The sequence below is a fragment of the Myotis davidii genome, unplaced genomic scaffold (assembly GCF_000327345.1).
Source record: "Myotis davidii unplaced genomic scaffold, ASM32734v1 scaffold72, whole genome shotgun sequence".
Classification (NCBI taxonomy): domain Eukaryota; kingdom Metazoa; phylum Chordata; class Mammalia; order Chiroptera; family Vespertilionidae; genus Myotis; species Myotis davidii.
In genome coordinates this window covers 5,111,813-5,129,458 of record NW_006284618.1, presented here as the reverse complement: position 1 = coordinate 5,129,458, position 17,646 = coordinate 5,111,813, and the positions used below count along the sequence as shown (strand labels likewise).

Here is a 17,646-nt window from a genome sequence, read left to right as displayed (position 1 = left end):
CCTCCCCCCCCCCCCCCCCCCCACTTTGTTCTCTCTCTGCGGGTAAATATGAATTAGTGAGGTTTGGAAGTCCCACATGATTATGTGTCAAAAATAGAAAAAGTAATTGATGGGGAACAAGGATTGTAATTCGCCGGCAGCCCCGTAATTGAGTTTTCTAAGTGCTAAGCCAAGCTTGTTTCCTACCTGCTTGTCCTGCTGGTGACGACAGGAGAGGAACTCGGTCCTCAGGCAGGCAAGAGGGTCCCCAGGTACTGCGTCAGGAGGAGAGGGGGTCCCCACTGCGTCAGGAGGAGAGGGGGACCCCACTGCGTCAGGAGGAGGGGGGTCCCCACTGTGTCAGGAGGGGGGTCCCCACTGTGTCAGGAGGAGAGGGGACCCCACTGTGTCAGGAGGAGAGAGTGTCCCCAGGACCTCCCGGAGAGGAGCAGTGCACATGGCCCGCCTCTGGGTTGTGACCTGGTATTGTCTCTGAACCCCGCTTTCCTAGGAGCCCCCTGAGATGTAAGGTAACACAGGAGCCCGTCCTTTGCCCCCACAGGTCACCACCCCGAAGGCAGGGCTCAGCTGTCTGCACGGGGAGTTGGCGCCCGAGCTCTGACTGCTGGGGGCTGAGCGTAGAGGATTAGGAGTTGCTTCCAAGGTGTCTTCACTTCTTCCCTCTGCGGTTGCCGGGAGAGGGGGGCAGATGCCGGGAGAGGGGGGCAGTTGCCGGGAGAGGGGGCAGTTGCCGGGAGAGGGGGGCAGTTGTGTCTGAGAGCGTGCAGACAGGAAGCCAGTTACGAGCTGTCGCCCGCGAGGGCAGTGAACGCAACATGCTCATTTCCAAGTGAGCCCCGGCGTTGGGGGAGGTTTGCAGTTTCTCTAACATGGACTTTCCCATCAGATCCATCACACTGGGCTGTAGACTCAGCTGCACCCCAGGCCCCTCCTCTTTCTCGATCCGGAGTGTTGACTGATGGCAAGAGGCTGACCGCTCAGCTGCTGGCCCGTTGGGCACCGCCATAAGCGGGGGACCTTCCCCACACGCCACGGGCGTCTATAAAAAATGTTTTCCCTAAGTGGCAGCCCTGACCAACTTCAAAGTCATTTTTCGTGAGAATTTTCAGTTGAAACTACTCAAGAACACCCGAATTGTGAGTAATATGTTTATTTTTATAATAGTCATTGCAAATTGATTTTTAAAAATTAAATTCAAAATATTGTTGCGTCTGGAGATGGTTTCCGTTTTGGGCACGTGGCAGTTCACTGATGAGGGGAGGCTGTGCCTAGGAAGGGGGAAGCCACTGGGGCACCTCCCACGGCGCTGGGCTCCAGGCAGCGAGAGCCTTGCCCACGGTTCCATGCTGGCAGCGGGAACAGGCCTCCTCGGGCTCACGGCTCTTCTGTGGGGCTGACCCGGAGGTCTCCCTGTGGTGCAGGGTCCGATGCGACTGGCCACCAGCATGGAAGCCACAGCCACTCTCCTGCCCTGAGCGGAGCCCTGACCCTGCCAGGGAGTGGACTCCAGACCGTCCTTTGCCTCACGTCTGAGCCCTCTTCTTGGGCTCCATGGGCGACGGTGGGAGCATCATGATGAATGAGACTCCCAGTCCACGGGTGGGCAGTGGCGCGTTAAGACTCCTCGGCCCATGGTGTAGTCCGGGCAGGGCTTTGCGTGGCTTTGAGACAGATGACATGCAGAGAGCGCTCTCTGGAGAAAAGCTAGCGTGGGAAGCCAGGGTGTTCCTAACATTCAGACGTCCTCCTGCAGCCCCCCTGGAGAGACGTTGGAAATGTGAAATCAGTCCTTATAATTTATTAATACAATACAACTGTGGTATCGTCAGCGTCTCAGTACCCACACTGCGGGTTTATTTAAAAACTAGAGGCCCAGTGCACGAAATTCGTGCATGGGCTGGTGGGGAGGGGCGGAAGCCAGGGTGTTCCTAACATTCAGACGTCCTCCTGCAGCCCCCCTGGAGAGACGTTGGAAATGTGAAATCAGTCCTTATAATTTATTAATACAATACAACTGTGGTATCGTCAGCGTCTCAGCACCCACACTGCGGGTTTATTTAAAAACTAGAGGCCCAGTGCACGAAATTCCTGCACGGGCTGGTGGGGAGGGGTCCCTCAGCCCGGCCTGCAACTTCTTCAATCCAGGAACCCTCAGGGAATGTCCGACTGCCAGTTTAGGTCCATTCCCCCTGAGGGCAGTCGGACATTCCTCTTGCAATCTGGGATCACTGGTTCCTAACTGCTCACCTGCCTGCCAGCCTGATCCCCCTAACTGCTCTCCCCTGCCCGCCTGATCCCCCTAACTGCTCTCCCCTGCCCGCCTGATCCCCCTAACTGCCCTCCCCTGCCAGCCTGATAGCCTGATTGCCCCTAACCACCTCTGCCTCGGCCCCGCCAACAGGCTTTGTCCAGAAGATCGTCCAGAAGATGCTCCGTCTAATTAGCATATTACCCTTTTATTAGTATAGATACTCTGGTGCTGGAATTTACTTAGAATGGTACCATTAGCTCTAGGCTTGGGGACCTTGAAAGGGGTAGGAAATAAATAGAGCCCTCGTTGGAAGTACATCCTCTTATTCATTCGTGGAACCAGTCTCCGTGTGACTAATTCCCCTTTCTACGTGTTGATATCAGGTCTTCTTCTTCTTCCCTTTGACCTTCTTTGTATGTAAATATCCACATATGTACATGTTTAACGACATGCATCCCGCCACCTGGTCATGGATTGATTGGCCCTTTTTAGGCACGAGAGGTCCATTGGAGTTCAACAGAGACACCTGCGTTCGTGGGGTTTATTTTTGGGCGGAGACATGATAACAGGGTGTTAAGGGCGTGGGCAGAAAGTGCACTGTGTGTGAGGTGACTGAGGTGACGGGGACCTGGAGAAGAAGGGGGGAGGGGACAGAGATGGGGCACAACCTCCAATGGGCTGTAGTCGGCTTTGCACTTGGAAAAGGAGGCCTCGGAGCCAGGCTCTGTAGGAGGACGGGAGGGAGGGAGTCAGGAGGTCCTGGGAGGAGCCTTCTTGGGGGCACAGGCAGGACGGTGTCTGGAGTCAGGGTGGTTCTAGGGGCCCCTGGAGAGTGTGTTTGGATCCAGGAGGGAGGAGGGGTTATGTGAGGTGCTAGGGCTCCCAACACAGTGCCACAGGGTGGGCGGCGTAAGCCCAGAAATGCATTTCCCCCAGGGACCAAGGTCAAGGTGTTAGAGGTGGGTCTCCTCTGACCGCTGGCCGTCCCTCTGTGTGTGTCTCTCCTGACGAGGACAGCAGCCAGGCGGCATGAGGCTTCACCCCGATGCCCTGCTTTTACTTCACGCCCCCTTCACAGGCCCTGCTCCAATCCATCCGCGTTCTGAGGTTCTGGGGTCAGGACTTTAGGACTCAACCTAGGAATTCGGAGGTGGGGGGGGGAGGGTGTAATTCAGAGGCGCCCTCAGGGGGATATTGGGGACCGTTGGAGCAACTCATGGTGGCCCTGCAGGGCTGTGAATTTGTCCACTGTAGTCCTGAAACTTGCTTTTTATTTCTGATAATGGCTTTAACATTATATATATATTTTTTTTACGAGAATTCCCATGTAGCAATGCCCGGGGTTCCTGAATCTTTCCGACACGTGCCTCCTATGGACCGAACTTCCTCCTAACTCAGTGGTCGGCAAACTGCAGCCCCTTGAGTGTGGCTCTGCCACAAAATACCACGTGCGGGCGCGCACGTACAGTGCGGTTGAAATTTCGGGGCCACACTCAAGGGGCCAAAGAGCCGCATGTGGCTCACGAGCCACAGTTTGCCGATCACTGTCCTAACTGATCAGCCTGGGTGGCTCCCTTTGCCCCGTCCTGACGCCTCAGCAGCTGGTTTCAATTTCACCCCCGTGGGGTCCGTTATGCACAGCTGCTCGTTTAGACAGGAACCAGGAGCCTTGCATTTTGCAAACTTTTCACTGTGCAGCCAGATAATTAACTGGTGAAAAACATACTCAATTTTGCAAACGAGTTGTGATTCTAGAACATAATTAAAATTAGTGATTAAGGTACCACTCCGTGGATGTACCTTCCATTCCACGCTGTGGAGATCGCGATTAATCAAAAGATGAATTATCTTGACTGAACATCTGTTGCAAAGTGACTTCCAGTTTGCTTCTTGTGTGTGTGACATGGGAGTAGAGTCTGGGGTTCAGGTGGAGGGAGTCCGGTGTGATTTGTGACGCATCCTCTTTAATTGTGTGTGGGAGGCAGTAACTGAAAACGGCTATGATTGTCATAAGTAAAAAAATTAATCTTTCCAATATATGAATTTTGTTCAAGGAGATTAATCTCTATCAACCGAGGTTCTGTATTCCTTAATTAAAATTATAATGGTCACCGTCATAATCAGCGCTAAGTAATTTGAAAATTACAGTATCCACTCTGAAAGTTGGGAAGATTAGTGGAATGGCTTCTAGTGTTTTCATTATGTCTGTGCAGAAATTGGAATAATGTTTATGTAACTCTGGGTAAATTGCTATGTACTTTTTAATTGTATATTAAATGTATATTTTAATTGATGTCAGAGAGGAAGGGAGAGGGAGAGAGAGAGAGAAACATCAGTGATGAGAGAGCGTCATCGATCAGCTGCCTCCTGCTGCCCCACACTGGAGATGGAGCCCACAACCCAGGCAGGTGCCCTGACCAGAAATCAAACAATGACCTCCTGGCTCATAGCTCGACACTCAACTGCGGAGCCACGCCACCCGGGAGTAACTGCTATATATTTTGATTGGCATCTTCTAAAATGATTTTTCTCAACAAGTCATCACCCAAGAGGGCTTTTTTGTTTTGTTTCATTTTTGCAAAATGTGATTGGAAAATATCTACAGGGTATACGTACCAGGTGTGTGATGCTACCTTGCTCCAGGTACCAGAGGGGCCCCTTAAGACACGAACGTACCTCACCTCTGACACGCCAGCCTGATGTCTACATTTAGGTGCCAAGAAGCCCGCTCCCACTCCAGCCTGTAGAACACGCATGTCAAACTCACGTCCACGGGCCACATGCCTCGTTTATTTGGCCTGTGTTAGCCTTTGAGTTTGAGATGCTTGCTGTAGAATGTGAGCTCCCGGGCCTGGTCGCGGGACACCTCTGTGAGTGTTTGTTAGGTAGACAAATAATGTGGCTCCCGTCGCCTCCTAGGAAATGAGATCTATAAAAACATGTTGCTTTTCTAAGTTTCGTTTTATTATAGCTTGCCCTTATGTAATTATGTCTGAGGGGGTAAGTACCCTTCTCTCCCTATCAGTAAAAATTTAAAAGCATCCCTTTGTGTTCTTTTGATGCTTAATTTTATTCTAGACCCATTTGCTCTTATAAACTCTTCATTTGTAATCATATCTGCATTTGTTTAGTTTCACCTATTTTTAAAAGTGGTCTCTAGGTAATAATACTTCCTTAACATGATGCATAAAGTCTATCTTTTTCAATTACATTTGACAGTCAATAATTTATTAGTTTCAGATGTACCGCATAGTGGTTAGACATTTATATAATCTATGAAGTGATCCCCAATAAACCTAGTACCGAGCTGGCACCATACATAGCTATTACAGTATTATTGACTATATTCCTTCCACACCGTCTATCTTAAACCAATATCTAAGAGACTAGTTCTTAAATGTCTGCACCACAAAGAAGAAATGGTAATTATGTGACTTGATAGAGGTGTTAGGTATGGTAAGGTGGAAATCATATGGCAGCATCTATGTGTGTCGAATCAACATGTGGTACCCCTTAAACTTATGCCATGTTACCGCCTTATTGAGATACTAGAGGCCTGGTGCACCCAGTGGGGTCTGTAAACAGAGAAATAATTCGTGCACCAGTGGGGCCCCTTGGCCTGACCTGTGGGATCGGGCCGAAACCGGTGCTCTGCCATCCCCAGAGGGGTCCCGGATTGTGAGAGGGCACAGGTCAGGCTGAGGGACCCCACGGGTGCCCAGTCGGGGTCAGGGATGGACGCGGGAGGTTGGGCAGCTGGGGAGGGACCACAGGAGGGCTCCAGGGCATGTCTGGTCCATCTTGCTCAGTCCCCATCGGCCGGACCCCAGCAGCAGGCTAACCTACGGGTCGGAGCATCTACCCCCTAGTGGTCAGTGCACGTCACAGCGAGTGGTTGAGCGGCCTTAGGTTCATTAGCATATTACACGTTGATTGTTTGAATGACGGCTGGACACTAGCATATTAGGCTTTTGTTACATAGGATAAGCAATAAGATAAAAAAAGAACCTAAAAAATTAAGCCCTAAAGGCATGCCCACGAAAATCTCTAAGAAAACAAAGACACTGGCTGTTACCACTCCAACTTGACCTTGTCTTGGCAGGGACAGGCTGATGGTCTCCTGACTGAAGTAAGACTGACAGCGGTGGGAGAGGGCAGCCCCAAATGACTGACAGCTCTTGTTTTGGCTTGTTTCGGACCATTCCCCTTTCAAATTCAATAGTTTTCCCAAATATATAAATAAAAATGTAGAGAAAATTTTCAGTCTTTTGGGGAAAAATAACAGGAACCATCCTCCCCATCGGATCAACAGAACAAGAGCCAGTTAAGGTCCAGATGATGGAAACCACAAAATATGCCCGAACGGCATGAACAGAGACGTGGGCAAGCGGAGAGCCATTGTGTGTGGGCAGTCGCGAGGCCGATGGTGCGAGCCTCCTAATTAATGTAGAATTCAGCGGAATCTCCATTTACATTCCAGCGGGACTGGTTTCAAACTCAACAATGCGGTTTTAAAGTTCATGCGAAGAATAAATCGCCATGGGTGCTCCAGAAAGATGTGAAGACAAATGCAACCATGTCGGACTCCCTCGTAACAAAACCGTGGGCGCCGCCGCAGTAATTAAAGCGTGATCCCCCTTTGATTAAAACCGGTCTGTCTCGCTATTGTCAGCGCAAGGAGCAGCCCACTCAAATGTCAGTATTCGCTGGCGATCACCCACGGGGAATTTCATGACTTTCAAATTGTCTTCTCTCTATCTAGTTCTAGGTTACGTAGTCAAATCAGACTTTTTAGTTCTGCATTTCCACAGATATGTACAGTTGCGTCCCTACCACGGATAGCAACATTAAAAATATGTCCGTTCCCTCCAGAAAGGCCCCCGCGTCCCTCCGAGCCAGCCCCTCCCCTCGGCCACCATTGCAGCCATCTCCGCAATGTCACACACGCGAATCCACGCGCGGCTCAGCCTTCCTGTGCCCGGCCTCCTTGGCTGGAGCGGAGTGTGGGGTCCCGGCCATTGGTCGGCAGTTCTGGCTTCGCGCTCAGGGCCGTTCCCCCTCTGCGTGCCCCACAATAGCTCGGTCCATTTACTGGACAGCAGACAAGTAGGGTGTCTCCCGTCTGGCAGTTGTGAGTGCAGCTGGCCGCGCTGTTGGTGGAGGTCTTCGTGTGGCGTCCGCTCTCAGCTCTCATGAGAAGCAGCCTAGAAGCGGGGCGGCTGGGTCATAGGTGAGCCCTGGGCTCCCTCCGTAGGAAGCGGCCTGCTTTCCCAAACGGCTGCGCTGTTTCACCTTCAGACCAGCAATGGAGGAGCATTGCAGTTGCTCTGAATCCATTTTTTTTTTTTTTTAGAATTCAGCCATTCTAGCAGGCTTGTAGTGGTATCTGATTGCGGTTTTAATTCGCATTATTTTTCTAGGGACGACTGCCAATGAGTATGTTTCCATGTGTCTTGGCCATTTATATCTCTTTTTGTGTGAAGTGCCCATTGAATTGTTTTGCCAGTTTTTTGACGGCTGTTTGTTTTGTCGTTGGCTTTCCAAGTTCTCTCTGTGGTCTAGATGCAAGCTCGTGGCCAGGTACGCATTTTCCAAATGTTACTTCCAATGTGGCAGTCTCTGCCTTTTCAATGTCATTCAAAGAGCCAACGTTTTTCATTTTGAAGTAGGATTTATCTTTTTTTCCTTGTATGTTTTATGCTCTTTTTTTTTTTTTAATTTTTATCCTAAGAAACTTACGCCCAACCCAAGGTCACAAGGGCTCCTCCAGTGTTTTTCTTCTAGAAGTTTTGTTGTTTCATGTATTGCATTTAGGCCTGTGATACACTCGAAGTTGACTCTTATGTGTGGTGTGAGGTATGGACCGCCCCTCCCTCCTCCCTTCCTTCTCTCCCTGTCTTTTCAAAAACGGTGTCACATTGTACCACTTGAAAATACCATTTGTGGACAAGGTACACATTTTTTTCTCACTGAATTTTCTGGGCACCTTTGCTGAGAATCAGTGAGCCCGATCGTATGGGTGTGGTCAGTTTGTCATCTGTGTGTCTGTGTGTTTACCACACCATCTGGATACTTAGTTTCATCCTAAGTCTTGAGCTTCGGTAGTGTGTGCCCTCCCTCCTCTTTGATCGGTTCCTTCTACTGTATCGTGTGATTTGTATCACTGGGTGAGTATACATTTGTGTATAAATGCTTCCTAAGAATACTATCGTATGACCTAGGTCCGTGGTCGGCAAACTGTGGCTCGCGAGCCACATGCGGCTCTTTGGCCCCTTGAGTGTGGCTTTTCCTAAGCCTTAGGAGTACCCTAATTAAGTTAATATACCTACCTATATAGTTTAAGTTCAAAAAATTGGGCTCTCAGAAGAAATTTCAATCGTTGTACTGTTGGTATTTGGCTCTGTTGACTAATGAGTTTGCCAACCACTGACCTAGGTCATCTCTGTTTCTATCCTATATAATAAAAAGGTAATATGCAAATTAACCCTCATATTCTCACAAGATGGCTGCCTACGACCAGGCCGGCAGGGAGGTTAGTGAGGGACAATCAATCAAAACTGGCAGTCTGACCTCCCCCAAGGGGTCCTGGATTGGAGAGGGTGCAGGCTGGCTGAGGGGACCCCAACCCCCACCTCCCATGCACAAATTTCATGTACCGGGCCTCTAGTTATACAATAACCTCCTATTTCAATATCTTCTCTATGATTTATTAACTTAATTTTTAACACCTGCCATGTGACATGGTTTCCTCTTTACCAACTCTTCTATCCAATATAAATGATGTTGTGGACAGGATTTTTTTATGATTCATATAGGGGAGTTTCATTTCATTGAAAAAGGAGTTTCAACTTGAATCTGTAGCTCTGATGTCCATAATGTTCTTTATGGACAGAAGTCAGTTTAAAAAAAAAAAGTAAAGGCATATTGATCCTCCCTCCTATGGTAAAATTGTATTAAGATTGAGTTGCTCTTGTTCCTATTACAGTATACTTAAAGATACTGTGTGTCATGGGGGAAGACTTTGAAGATTCTAAATTCTCTAAGGCGCTAATATTATCTTATTTACTGAGTTTATGAAAAATATAAAATTTCTGCTTTACTTGGTTAGCAACAAATGAATTATTTTAAGAAGTTGCATATAAAGACATATTCCTCATTATACCATAAAGTATAATTGTATATATAAAATTTGATTGTTTATTTTTATTTTCACAGCAAAGTGAATGTGTTTTTAATGTATTACACTGAATAAGTACCAAATAATTGTTCTGGGTACCTTCAGATCCAAACAAGCCCTTTCGGTATATTTGGCCCATAAACGTCTTCCTACAGTTACTGCCACTGTAAAATTGTAATTGATTCCGTTTTAAAATTAGATTTCTTTCCTCGTACTGTCTGCAATGATATAAAACACTAGTACTCCCTGAACTCCAGCAAGCATTCCGTTTGAGTTTTAGGGTTAATTTCATTGCTTGTAGTTGAAAAGCGCTAATAGACGACATTTGTGTAGCTGATCGACCATTCCGCTTTTAATTCCTTGTCGTTTACTTTTACAAACACTTTTTACTTTATGGTCCTTTATGAAAACAGGACTCGCAATATTTTGGAAACTGAGTGAGTGGGAATTAACCGTACATTGGAGAACAGCATCATGGGACTGCATTCATCCTTAAAGGGGAAAGGGAACAGAACAGGCTCGGTGCTACCGGGGACTGTTTTCCTGGGAAAAGTCAGACGCGCTCAGACGATGTGCGTGAGCCCAGGGCTCCGCTTTCCAAGAAGCTCCGCTTTAACAGGGGAACCTGGCTCACCCCTTTGTTCTGCCTCGTGCTCAGGCGAGTACTGACTAAACAGCACGAGCGATACCCTTGCCAAGTACAGCCGCCGAGCCCTTGAACGTGTCTCCACCGGCCTTTTCTCTCGAAAACGAAGGCCTGTGCTCTCCGGGGCTTTCGGCGCATCCGTACCCCAAACTTAAATCACTGTCCGGGGATTTGTTTCAAGTCCCATCTGCCTTTTAAGTGGAGGACTCGACCCTCAGCTACATCCCCCTCCTGTCCAGCCTCATCGGGTTGCTTTCCACCATGGATTCTTTGGCTTGAGTGCTCCTCCCCGCCCAGTGAAAGTCATTCGGGATTCACCAACTCATACATCTCCCCCCCGTCTACAGTTCCTGCCTGGCTTCCTTGAGCGATATACTGAAAATGCCACGGCAGGGTTCCCTTTTCTTTACTTTTTAATGACGATTAGGAGGCAGGTTTGTTTTCATCAATATATTGACCTTTCGCCGTATCGAGGAGAGTTCCTCTTCCAAGTACTTGCCTTGGCGGAAGCATGTTTAGTACAACTCCACTGACAGCCCTGGAGGGCGTCCCCGATTCGACAGGTGGAATTGTTTGATCCAGACCTGGTGTTGCCCTCCAGCCTCGGGGCTCCAGGGTCCCTGGTGGCAGCTCCCACAGCTTTGGGGGTTTGGAGCTGCCCCCCAAGCCCTTGGGCTGTGGAGCACTTCAGAGAGTTAAACTCTCTGCCCGTGTCCCAGAGAGCGGGTGCGCCCCCGGCAGAGTGTGGGCTCTGGGGCCCCAGGGAACACCCTGCCTGAGTGATGACGCACCAGGGCAAGGCCGTCCCCTCCCTGCAGGCACCTGCCAGGCCTGCCTTTATCGGGGAACCCCTCCGGGCTGGGAAGGCCGCTCCTTGGGGTTTTTCCTTCTACTTCGTCCACGCACTCTGAGACCTCCAACCAAGCAAAGCTGACAGACCCTGTGGGACGGTGGGTCTCACCCTTGATTCCCGTTCTCCAAACCCCGTCTTTCCTTTAACCTTTAGCCTCTATGTCCTGCAGCGACATCTGATGTTCACTTGCCTGATACACAGGTGTCCCCTGCTTCACCACCTGGACTCCTCCTCCCTGACCCCCTCCCACCTGCCCCCCGTTCTCTCTGTCCTCCTCCTCCCCCCTGCCCCGCGTTCTCTCTGTCCTCCCTGACCTCCTCCCACCTGCCCCGCGTTCTCTCTGTCCTCCCTCCTCCTTGACCTCCTCCCACCTGCCCCGCATTCTCTCTGTCCTCCTCCTCCCCCCTGCCCTGCGTTCTCTCTGTCCTCCCTCCTCCCTGACCTCCTCCCACCTGCCCCGCGTTTTCTCTGTCCTCCTCCCTATTCTCAGTCCTACCTGCCCTCCATTCTCCATGAGCTCAGCTCTGTCTGTCTTCCTTTTTACTTGGCTGCTGTTCTCTCTGTCCACCGGCCCAGTGCACTGGGGGCCAAACAGGTTTGACACTCACATCTAGGAGCGCTCAGAGGCAAGTCCAGCCCCGGGCCGAGGGGCCGTGCAAAGCAGTGACCAGGCCCACGTGGACGGGGAGCGCTGAGAAGGAGACTTTTGAGGATAAGGGAGTAGGAACGGGGGACTTGCTGCCAGGTGAGATCTTTGTCTCTCAGGCTCCCTTATGAAATATGAACAGATCCGTGGCTAATAAACGTAATCTGGGCCAACGCTCCCGCCCCTGATGACTCTCTGGGGTCTTTTTCTCTAGTCGTTTCTTCTTTTCGTTTTTTCCTGTGCTGTGTTCTTTATGTGGAATGTACAGATGATCGTCTCCAGTTTTGTTCTCCCGGTGTTTTCTCGTGTTAGGAAACTACTTCATATTTGCATGGTTAACGTTTAACGTTTAATTTTATCACAACACTCTGGTATGGTTGCTGATTTAGCAAATGAGAAATACAGGACACCAGGTTCGATCTGAACTCCAGTAAATAACACATAGATTTAAAAAAATACATATTTTTATTGATTTCAGGGAAAGGAAGAGAGAGAGAGAGAGAGAGAGAGAGAGAGAGAGAGAGAGAAAGAGAAATATCAGTGATGAGAGAGAATCACTGATTGGCTGCCTCCTGCAGTTCCCCAACTGGGGATCGAGCCCACCACCCGGGCCTGTGCCCTGACCAGGAATTAAACCATGACCTCCTGGTTCAGACCGAACAACACGTAGATTTTTAGTAGCCGGATCTCCCGTGTGGTGTTTTCATTGCAGTATTTGGGACCTCCTTGGTTTTGTCTGCTCCTCTGAGACCCGAGTGGACTCGCTCTTCAGTGGTTTATCTTGCAATCCTACACATCACCCTGTGCGCACCGGTCCTGCTGCCCACACGTAGATGCTCCCAGCGATGCGAAGGGCAGCTTTGGCACAAAGTTTCCGATTTCATATTGTGACTTCGGTGGAGTTGAGAAGTAGAATTATGGAGGAGCTGAGTCTTTTTTCCAAGACTTTTCAAAGCGATTGCTAAATCACTTTTTAAAAAGGTTACAGCAATTTGGGCTCCCACCAGCGGCGCGTGAGAGCGCTCAGCGCCTGCACCCTCGCCAACAGCCTCCTCACCTCGGCGCTTCTTGCTATTTCGGCGAGCAAATAACGCGGCGTCATCTTCATCTTTGATTACTAATGAAGCTCACATTTTTTGTTTATTAGGCATCCTGTGTCCTGAATTTTAAGTCTCCCGCAGCCGTCCCCTGCCTTCCCTGCCCCTACTTTGCATTGCTTTGAAGTCGTAAGGAAAATGTCTGCGTTTTATTTATTTATTCATTTTTGCTCAGCCCTGGGGGCTGGGACCGGGCACCTAGGCTCAGGTTCGGGGAGGAGGCTGGGCTCCCGCCACCAGCTGAGCTGCCAACCTCCCCGTTGTGTGAAGTAAAAGCTTCATTTGACTTCTAAATGCATTTCAAATAAATCAATGTGAAGCCACACACAGTCATGTTGTTTTCTGAGCCTGCAGAATAAAACTTTTCACATGTCCGGCCGGTGTGGCTCAGTGTTTGGGGGCAACCAAGGAACCAGGAGGTCACGGTTCGATTCGCGGTCAGGGCACAGGCCTGGGTTGCAGGCTCCATCCCCAGTGTGGGGCGTGCAGGAGGCAGCCAATCAGTGATTCTCTCTCATCATTGATGTCTGTCTCTCTCTCTCTCTCTCTCTCTCTCTTTCTCTCTCTCTCCTTTCCTCGCTGAAATCAATGCAAATATATTTTAAAAACAAAAACTATTCACAGTTCTCCCATTTCTGCTCCCCGTGTGTAATCGGCGTCAAACGCGCTTCCGTGGCTGCTCGCATTAGCTGCCCTCGCCGCCGTGGGGCCACGTGGCGGGAAAGCTTCACGGTGCCCGGTGTTTTCTCCCTGAAAAGCCTGGCGCCGGGGGTGAGCCCATCACAGAGAGCGGGAGGCACCACTCAGGGCATGTTACCAGGCCCCTTGCCCTTGCCCCTTGCCCAGCGGGTCCCTCGGTTCAGGTTAGAAAAGAGCTGAACTTGCAAGACTCGCTGCTTCTTAGAAGGACTGATCAGTACGGATCCTCTGGAACATTCCCTCCGGTTAAGTGAAGAGCACGTCTGCCTCGCCCGGCCTTCCGACCTCTGCCTGGGATGGCCGCCTCGGCCCCTCTCCCGGGGCTACGTTAGTGGCCCCCATCCTTGCTAAGGCCCTTGGGTTGCCTTCTCTCTGACGTCCTCGCCCACCGTGCAGACTCCCCGACCGGCCGCGGATGCCCTCCCGGGCCTCGGTCTATGGAAATCACCCCCTTATCGTTAGTGTGTCATTTTCTGCACCACGGCCGCTCCCGCCTTGGCCCCGCGGGGACCCCTCAGCACCCCAGGCCGCCTGCCCCTCCGTGAGAACAGTCACATCCCCACTCCCATGCCCTCGGCATCCTCAAGTCCGCTCTGAGCTCTGGCGTTTCTGCTTTGAACTGGATGTTTCAAGTTCAGCAGTTCGTATAGCGCTTCCGGTCGGGCACAGCTGGCTTGTGACGTAGGTGATGGTAGAGTGCGAGTCGCCGTTGTTTAACATGAAAATGAACGTGAGCCCGTGTGAGGGGCACTGTGGCCAACACGGGCCTCCTCTGGCTCTAGTAAAGCTCCCCTAGGGGTGCGGGGGCGGAGTCCAGGTCATGGCCAGCTCCCTCCATCAGCGCCAAAGCTGGGCATGACCTATGGCGCCGTTACCTTTCCTCTCCCTCCGCCAGTGTTCTCTCCGCCTGCAGGGGCGGGACAGCGGGTCCCTGCCTCCGGGGGCCACCAGCAGAGGCCTCAGAGCTCTCAGGACTCGCATGTGCCTCCGGATGAGAGGGAAGGATCGAGTAGGGCTGCTAAGCAACGCCTTGTAGCCATTCACTCTCTCAGAGGGAGCAGCTCAGGGTCAGGGCCCATCAGATGGGGCCGCAGAGACTGTGGGGTGTTGATGGGCCGTGGTTCCGACGGCCTCGTTGTACTTGATCAACATGTGAAGACCGTGACCCCATCTCATAGCGCAGAGAAATTGCAAAGGCGGCTTCTCTTGAACTCAACGGGAAGCCAAGTATTTATGTATCTTGAGAGTCTGTGGCCCTGGCGGTGTGGCTCAGGTGGCAAGAGCAGCATCCATACCCTAGGAGTTTGCAGGTTCAATTCCTGGTCAGGGCAGATACCTAGGCTGTGGTTTCATCCTAGACCGTGACCCCATCTCATAGCGCAGAGAAATTGCAAAGGCGGCTTCTCTTGAACTCAACGGGAAGCCAAGTATTTATGTATCTTGAGAGTCTGTGGCCCTGGCGGTGTGGCTCAGGTGGCGAGAGCAGCATCCATACCCTAGGAGTTTGCAGGTTCAATTCCTGGTCAGGGCACATACCTAGGCTGTGGTTTCATCCCCAGTCGGGGCGCATATGAAAGGAATCCAATCGATGTTTCTCTCTCTCTCTCTCTCTCTCTCTCTCTCTCTCTCCCTCCGTCCCTTCCTCTCTCTCTCTAAAAATCATTAAAAGCATATCCTCCTGTGAGGATTTTAAAAAGTTTATATTCATAAATAGACATTTTGCCGTGTCAGAACTCGTTCCTCCCGTGGAAAACACACATCAGGTAGCTCTTTTTCTGAACCCCAACTTGGAATCTAAACCTCAGCAATTATTATTGTTCACAAATAATTTACATTTCTGGGCAAATGGAAGGCACCATCCTATCATCACTGTATTTGTTCCATTTATGGAATGCACCGTGGACGACTCGTTGGGAAGCATGTGTGTGTACTGCGGATGCAAAATGAATTGGAACAAGATTGGACTTCAGCATTTCACTGCAGAGAGTGAATCTCAAATTAATGCAGACGACATTTAGGCATTCAGATATACTGCTTGTAAAAGTAGAGTTTGTAAAAGAATGCAATTTGGAAACTCATTTAATAAGGCAAAATTAAGGCATGTCTGAAAGTATTTCTCATCCTATAATTTTACTGCACTTGTACTGGTTTAATGGGAGAAAATGTATGTCCTCTGTTTCTTAAAATGACATTAATTTAGGATGAAATACTGAAGAGCAAGGAAGACTTTTAAGATGTTGTTAGCCATGAACCCCAAAGTGTGATACATGGCAGTCAATGGCAATGGGACCACTTAGCCGCCTGCCCGCCTGCCACATAAATCCCCTACAGCCATGCACACAAATGCACACATGCACAGACCCGCACACACAAACATGCATGGGCCTGCACACATGAACACATATGCACACATGTGAACACAGGCGCGCACAAAACACGCACAGGCCTGCATGTCTACTCACATGCACAGAGAGGTGCACACAAACATGCATGCACACAGACCTGTACAATAACACACACACACAGCTACAAACACACACATGGACACACCTGCACATACAAACACTCGCAAGCATATCCCTGCACACACAAACATGCACATTCCTGCACACGCGTGCGCAGACCTGCGTGCACACACATGCACAGACCTGCACACATGCATGTGCGCGCACACTGCCGCATACATGCTGGCTGCCTCCGTCTGCTAACTGCTTCAGCCCCTGGCTTCTCTGGGTCTTGACTTTGTTTGTCGGTTTCCTTTTACCTCCTCCCCTTCCTTCCCTCCAGCCCCGTCCGCCCTGAGAAATTCCCGTCGCTCCTCTACGTTCTCCGGAGCCCACGCTCCTCACATCTCTCTCGTGGAGGAGAACCGGGCCGTGGTTCACTGTGAGCGGGAGGGGGTGCCTCCAAGGGCGCCGGCAGGACTTGGGGAAGGAAAGACCGCCATGTGCCCCCGCCCCAGGACAAGGGCTCACACACATCCTGCGGTTAGGGCAGCCGTGACCCAGAGCACAGGCAGAGGAGGTGGTGGTTGCAGTCCTGTCTCTAACTTCTGTCTGTTTAATACAAAGATACTTAAAGCTTGTTTTTCCAGCCTGGACCACCCCTGGTCAGGAAGCACTAATTTAATGCAGCGAGAGAGAAGGGAATTGGGGGGCGGGGTAGAAAAAGAAAAGCAGAGATTGTGAGGGCGGAGTGACCACTTGCTTCTGGTGGCCGCCAGGGGTGGCGGGAGTGGCGGCTTCGCGCTGCCGGTTCCAGCCCAGACTCCTGGTTGATACCCACTTTTCCCAAGGGTGTGTTCTCCCAGCCACCCACCCGGCCCCGCCTAACTGTGTCTTCTGATTCCTCTGCAGGGAAACTTCGTGGCTTGCATGACCGCGATTTTACGGCAGATGGAAGATTATCATTATGCCCATTTGATCACGACTTTCGGGAAGATGAGGACGGACGTGGTGGTGAGTGTCACTCTGACCCTGTCCCCTCCCCGTGTTTGGGGGCCAGCATTTTGGGGAAACACTGGAGTCATTGTTGTAAGTGTGGTTCTGCACCGGGGTTTCCCGCGGCTGATTTGAGAAGCCGCCTGGGAGGGTCCACCTGAGCCGTGTTCCTAGGATGAGGGGCCTGACCCGCAGACCTGCTGCTCGTGCTGGGCGAGGGGTGACTGAGCTGCCCTGTCCGTGTCCCTCGTGGGCTTTGGGGCCGTGGAGGTTTGGGGGTGCTGCCCAGGAAGAGTCTCCGTTCACTCTTCACCCGCTGATGGACTTGCAACAGCGGGAGCCAGCGAGCCTTTCGGCTTAACTCCTCCTCCCTGATCCATTAGCTGTGACCACGGAGCCCGCCAGCACTTGCTCAGTAAATCTCTAACGCAGCCCGACAGGGGACTCGCCACGGAGTGGAAGTGATCGCTCAGGAGCTCCCTCCCTAACGACCGCACCCCAGGGCCTCAGGCAGGGGTCCCCCTGACACCCCAGGGCCTCAGGGAGGCGTCCCTCCAACACCCAGGGCCTCAGGCAGGTGTCCCCCTGACACCCCAGGGCCTTAGGCAGGTGTCCCCCCGACATCCCAGGGCCTCAGGCAGGTGTCCCCCTGACACACCAGGGCCTCAGGCCGGGGTACCCCCGACATCCCAGGGCCTCAGACAGGGGTCCCCCTGACACACCAGGGCCTCAGGCAGGGGTCCTGGGTGGTCTAGGTGCCGTCTCTCATTTGGGAAGTGGGGAGTGAGCGTGCTCATGGGCATGGTGATAGGGAGAATGTCAGCCGGGGACTATCAG

At 51.2% G+C, this 17,646-nt stretch overlaps 1 protein-coding gene across 1 annotated transcript in view; it reads left to right on the top strand.

The window, feature by feature from the left end:
- The window catches only part of DOCK1 (dedicator of cytokinesis 1), a gene marked incomplete at its 5' end in the record, with an annotated part of 274,984 nt that overhangs the window by 170,997 nt on the left and 86,341 nt on the right, over nt 1-17,646 (top strand). Inside the window, one exon of the mRNA XM_015572582.1 lies at nt 16,726-16,827. Coding sequence (XP_015428068.1) covers nt 16,726-16,827 — 102 coding nt within the window. The remainder of the gene's footprint in view (nt 1-16,725; nt 16,828-17,646) is intronic.